General features: G+C 33.3%; 1 protein-coding gene across 7 annotated transcripts; it reads right to left on the bottom strand.

Moving 5' to 3' along the window:
- Positions 1-916: 916 nt before the first annotated feature.
- Positions 917-4,717, bottom strand: LOC126724161 (microtubule-associated protein RP/EB family member 1A-like). Of its 7 annotated transcripts, none has more exons than XR_007654638.1 (6): positions 4,478-4,696; positions 4,249-4,355; positions 3,495-3,532; positions 2,113-3,327; positions 1,936-2,036; positions 917-1,471 (listed from the first exon to the last, which is right to left on the bottom strand). XR_007654638.1 is itself a non-coding variant. In XM_050428503.1 (4 exons), exons 1-4 carry the CDS (start codon positions 4,481-4,483, stop codon positions 1,458-1,460), a joined length of 228 nt encoding a protein of 75 aa, XP_050284460.1. In that variant the 5' UTR covers positions 4,484-4,673; the 3' UTR covers positions 917-1,457. The 7 variants fall into 7 exon arrangements, 1 of the variants encoding a protein (XP_050284460.1); XR_007654641.1 differs by having other exon boundaries at positions 2,113-2,180; positions 4,478-4,659; XR_007654639.1 differs by lacking the exon at positions 917-1,471 and adding an exon at positions 1,508-1,824 and having other exon boundaries at positions 4,478-4,702.
- Between the last annotated feature and the right edge of the window lie 1,621 nt (positions 4,718-6,338).

Below are 6,338 nucleotides of genomic sequence, written 5' to 3'. Positions count from 1 at the left end.
AATGAGTTAAGAGGTGATGAAGCTTTAGGACCAAATGGTTTCAGTGTTTCACTATGGTCCTCTGGGTTGGATTTTTCTACAATTGATGAAAATGAAAAGTTGTTGGAAAGGGAGTTTGATAGGAAGCTCATTCAAGCTCTAAAGGAGTTGAGAGGTGATGAAACTTTAGGACCAGATGGTTTCAGTGTTTCACTACACTACAAGAAAAACGGGCTATTGCAGCAGTCCAGAACCGCCGCTAAAGCCCCAAAAACCGCCGCTAAAGGTACATTCGACCTATAGCGGCGGGTGCTATTGCGGTGGGTCGTCCCGTCGGTGATGCAGTGCCGCTATAGGTCGATTGCGGCGGTCGAGAAAAGCGCCGCTATAGATGTACCTTTTAGCGGCGGGTAAAGGTTTATTGCGGCGAGCATAAAACCGCCGCAATACATCTTTAGAATTCGTGGGATTGACTTTTAGCGGCGGGGTAATGCCCGCCGCTATTGTGTCTACCTTTAGCGGCGGGCAAAGAGCGCCGCTATAGACAGTCAATCAGAACAGCTAAATGTACTTTTAGCGGCGGGTGCATGCCCACCGCTATATGTTTCAATCTTTAGCGGCAGGCGATAAACGCCGCTATAGGTATTTATTTAAAACGTAAAATGTGAACCTTTAGCGGCGGTTTTTGCTCGCCGCTATAGGTTAATTTTTTTTATAAAAAAAGCGGTCCCATTTCATACAACCTGTAATAATTTTAGTTCTACCTGACCTTTCACCTCGATATTATTGTAGGAGAATGATGTATCATTTGAGCTAGAACTCATCAATAAATTCAATCTTTGAATTCTAACACAAAAAAACCTAGAATAACACTAACTGACTACAATAATGTACTATATAAATAAATAATGCCAACATATCAATGTTACAAAATAAGTTTAATAAATTAATAAGTAAATATGAATTGAATTAACATAGTGAAGGGCACAATCCTAGTACACAGGTTATACACAGTGGGAGTGCTTAGGGAGAATAAAAGCAAAACAAATCCTTGGTATTAGGTATAGAATGATTTAAACAAATTGGAGAAGCAGTCCACAAAATATTCAGTGCAACAAAGTTGACTACATCAAAAGCAACCCACTAACTGATTCAGTGTTAAAAGTTTGAAAAAAATAACAGGCCATTCAGATTACCAAGACAACAATGTAGACAACAGTATCAAATAGAGATATAACTAGCCTTTGAAATTACCAGACACCTTTGAATGAAGCAGAGAGAACTTAGTTGCTCAAGGTGCTAGTCTCACATAGTCAGTTGTTCAGTATCTAGAAAAAGCATTCAGAAGATTCTTGATTTGTATGGAGCTCCATCCAAATGAGGTACAAGTGCAGCTATCATCTTTTCCCTTTTAATTTTGGGGCAAGAAATCAGCAAAAGTAGCTAATATGACTCTCCCAGAAGCCACTTCCTTATCCTTAACAGCTTCCTTCTATTAAAAAAATAAATAAATAAAATTTAAGCTCCAACTAGAGGACCTTTCATATTTCCAACATGTTTATAATCAAGAAAAGTACAAGATCTTTTTTATGCATATATATTGGTAATAGTAATTGAATTAAGAAAAAAGCTCAAAGTACAAAGTACAGGACATTTGGTGTACACAGGTTGTGCACCCTAATGTCAGCAATTCAAAGCATATATGCTGTCATACAGACTGGATGGTCTATTACTAATACTTTCTAAAAGGCACCCAACAAAATTAAGTTCCAACAAAATGGGATTTCACCCTCTCTGTAGGTGTCTCCTGCTCTTCGAAGGTCCTTCTATTCCTCTCCCCTCAATCTGCCATATCATAAAAGCTGGAGCTAAACTCCATACTCTACTTCGAAATTGCATACATACATATTATCATCAAAATGAGCAAAAATAAAATAGTGATTAAAGAAATCTGACCTGTTTGGGTTGTCGATCGTTGTTGGGCAAAGAAAGAAGAAATATAATTGAGTCCCCTTCTTTTATTTCCAAACACATGAAGCTTTGATGGGCAAGCAAACCTGATCCATTAATTAAAAAACAAGCCATCATGGACAATTCAAATTGCTTGAACTTGAGTGTGAGTATAATGCTTACTCTTGAATATGCGAATGAGAGACCGTCATCCAATGGTTCTCTTCAGCTCTGAGATGGTAGATATCTTCCTATGCAAGGATGGTATTTTAAGCTCAAAGTCATTCCATTTAATGAATATAGTGGCTCAGCAGACTTTGTTTTTGTGTTTGCAAGAACCTTCATTTTACTATTTTACCTAAACTGAATGCGGTGATCCTATTTGGGTGGTCTATGCTAAAAATACCTTCCATCATTGTAATTCTACCAAGAAGAAAAGGTAAGCTAGAGTGATTTCTGCCTAGTCTGCTTCCTGATATAATGCGGCTTCAACAATTTTTTCTTTATTTAATGAATGCTTTAAGATAAGCATCAATTTACAAACAACAAGATGCCAAGACACAAGCATACATTCCACTCTAAGTCAGACGTTGAAGAAATCATGTACAATTTAACAATTTAGTCATGTGGCTGTGTACTAAGAAGAGAAAATGCCATTTGGTCCAGAAACCATTAGCTTAAACAAGATGCAAAGTCTGTGATTGTATTATCGATGAAGCATGCTAGTTTTATAAAATTGCTCCATATACCAAAGTAGGAATAGCAAAAAACTAAACACATTCTTTTTAAATAATAGAAACAGTCAGCAATTCAATCAACTCAATAATACCACTAACCATGTAAGTCCTATTATATAAAAAAAACAAATATGAAACCAACATTGCATAATAAAACTAATCGCATTCTGTTGGAATAATATAATAGTAACAGTTAGCAATAGAATATAATTCATTCTAAGTTAAAGGAAAGGAAGAAGAAATGACTTGAATCAAGTTGTAGGGGAGTGGGGTATATAAACTAAAGCCTTATATTAAAAAATATGGATAGAACTCAGTATTCAAGAAACTAACTTTGTATTCTCAATGTCCAAATTTTTTTTAAAAAATTTAAAAAAAGAAAAAAAAGAGTAACAAGCTTCCTCCTCTAAAATAAGTATACAAAAAAGTCGCCATACAATGAGTAAATGTACAGCTACACTCCATCAAATAGTAGAAACCGTATTTCATATCATTATAACTCTAGGAAGTATCCACTCCATCAAATTAAGACGATGCTGATCTGAGATCTCAATTTTTTTGAAACTAACTGCTGAACCGAGTGGTATGATATTATCTACACGAACAGAATTGAAAAGCTTTACAGCAGCTTCCACTGCTTCCTATGCCACTCTGCTTTGACCTGTAGATTTGTCTATATTCAGGTATTTGGGTAGCTTTGTAATTGTTTGGCATTTGGGTTGATATATTAGATGTTGTATATTTTTTTGATAAGACTAATTTATGATGTTACAGGTTTTTTATAACACAAATATGCTTATAATGCCCGTCAATACTCCAGGCACTTACCTCATAGTGCACAACCCCGAATCAAATTTTCTCTGTGTCTGCAACATCCAAAACCAAGGGGATCATATGGACATTGTCATACCATGGTTGGAATTATTTTTTAAAAAAATTCCAGTTAAGTCATAAAAGATTTAATTATGTTTGTTATAACTTATTTTTGTAGCTTTTTGAAAATGGACCGTATAAAAAAGACTGCTGAACTGAACAGGAACTTTATAACAAGAGTAGAAGTATTTTTAATAATAATAAAAAAATCTCTTATAATTCATCACAAAGAATGAAAAATATCACCATATTAAAGAGTATTTGAAATTTATTGCATAAAATCCTAAATTAGTTTCCTATATAGCCTTCAAAGCATCATTAAATTCTATGCGGAGCACCAAGCAGCTTTTACAGACCTCCAAATTACATTCCAACAACATTTCTCAATTATTAAAGGCATCATAATTCTTTTTTTTTTTTTTTTCTTTTTGAAGGACACAAAAGTATTTGAACCAAATTCATCAATGTCACATACAAAAATGCAAAAAAATATGAATAAACGAGTAAATTTACAGATAAAAAGATATATATATATATATATATATAGATATATTTTAATAAAACTCATCAGCTCTAGATAAAAAGAAATTAAAATTCTAATAAGCAAATAGTTGACACTGTAAAGTTCAAACCAAGCCAAACAGCACAAGAAAATTGAGATGATTGTATCAATTCCTATCTCATTGAAGAGAGCTGAAATTAAAATTACCTGTGCAGAGCGCCTCCATTGACGGAATCGCAGTACCGCATCATCCATTGCATGAACTCCAAATTATCAAGCGGCCTTCCTTTTACGAGCTTGCTCACCTCAATGTGCTAATCACCACAAATTTCAAAACGTGCTCCAATCAAATTCGCAAAACAAAACAAATTAAAAAATTTTCAATTTCTAGATCTAGAAATTGAAAAATTTTCAATGAGATTAAAAATGGACTTACGGGCATCGATGCGCCAGGAGAAGGGTCGGTGAGGAGGAGCTTGAGGTAGAGACTTAGAGAGAAAATTAGGGATGGAGGCGGTTGATAAAATGCAGTATTTATATCATGCTACTAGGGTTTTTTTTAAAAAATTGAATAGCCAAAAACAAACGCGAAGGCTCGAACTTGGGATTAGTTAGCCAAACACAAGGAGAATACCACTAAGCCACAGATCAATTGTGCCCTAAAGTTATATATAAATATATATATATCAATTCAATTCAATTCGGTCCATGAAACTTTTGTGTGGGAAATGAAAGATGCAAGTGGGAAAAAACTTTTGGGGAAATTTTTTGCGGGAAGGGAAAAGACAATGGTTGGGGGGGGGGGGGGGGAAAGAGTAAAAATAATAGTTAGACGTAGGAAATTTTGTGTGAGAAGGATAAATAAATAAAAAATTAAAAAATGCATAAATGCATTTTTCTTTTCTATATATTTCGGGATCATTTATATTTTAGTTTTTACTTTTCTATTTTACCAATTTTAGTTCCTCAAATGAAAAATGCATTTCAATTTGGTCTTTATCGTCATCTCACTAACGAAAATTTCTTACGTAATAAACGGAGTGCACTATTTACACACTATATGCTGACATGACTATTAAAAAAAAAAATTAAATCGTATTTAGCATATTAAAAATTCCAAGTCACCATTTAATAAATAATAAATCACAAAATTTTTTATTTTTTATTTCTAAATTTTTTTAAATAAAATAAGATAATTAAATTAATTTTTTTATTCATTTCATTATTATTAATTTCTAAAAAATGTTACACCAACCAATAACTTATTATTGAATTCACATTTTAATAATCCAACCATTAAATCACATTTTCTATTTGTTCTTAACATGCATGCCAATTTTCATGCCAATCGAGTGTAATTTACCATTTGATCTTTAAACTCATCTTTTATGCGTTATTGTAAATTACAAAAACTTGAATTTAAACAATTGATTGATGACATGACAATTAATTTTTTATCACCTTGAAATTTTGTATGCTTGAAAAATATATGAAGATAATGTAATCTAACGGTAGATTTGTCAAAATTCACATTGAATTAAGAAATATAGGGTTGGGTTCAAGTGACACTTGATGTAACTCTAAAAAATATTACACCAACCAATAACTTATTGTTGAATTCATATTTTGAAAATCCAACCGTTGGATCACATTTTATATTTGTTCTTAACATGCATGCCAATTTTCATGCCAATCGGGTGTAATTTACTATTTGATCTTTAAACTCATCTTTTATGCGTTATTTTAAATTACAAAAACTTGAATTTAAACAATTGATTGATGACATAACTATTAATCTTTGATCACCTTGAAATTTTGCATGCGTAAAAAATATATGAAGATAATGTAATCTAACGGTACATTTGTCAAAATTCACATCGAATTAAGAAATATATCGTTGGGTTCTAGTTACACTTGATGTAACTCTAAAAAATGTTACACCAACCAATAACTTATTGTTGAATTTAAATTTTAAAAATCCAACCGTTGGATCACATTTTCTATATGTTCTTAACATGCGTGCTAATTTTCATGCCAATCGGGTGTAATTTACTATTTGATCTTTAAATGGGAAGACGAAAAAATAAAGGGAAATTTAAATGTCTATTGCGGCGGTCCAACCCGCCGCAAAAAGGAGTACATATTGCGGTGGGTGACCCGCTGCTATATGTAAGATTACTGCCGCTAAAACGGGTCTATTGCGGCGGGTCATTCACCCGCCGTTGTAGTCTGCCGCAAAATACTTGAGCTATTGCGGCGGTTCATTGACCCGCCGCTATATCTAAGTTGAGTGCCTT

This window comes from Quercus robur, chromosome 4 (genome assembly GCF_932294415.1).
Source record: "Quercus robur chromosome 4, dhQueRobu3.1, whole genome shotgun sequence".
In the NCBI taxonomy this organism is placed as follows: Eukaryota; Viridiplantae; Streptophyta; class Magnoliopsida; order Fagales; family Fagaceae; genus Quercus; species Quercus robur.
The sequence above is the reverse complement of the archived record's forward strand: the minus strand, read 5'-3'. Positions and strand labels throughout refer to the sequence as shown.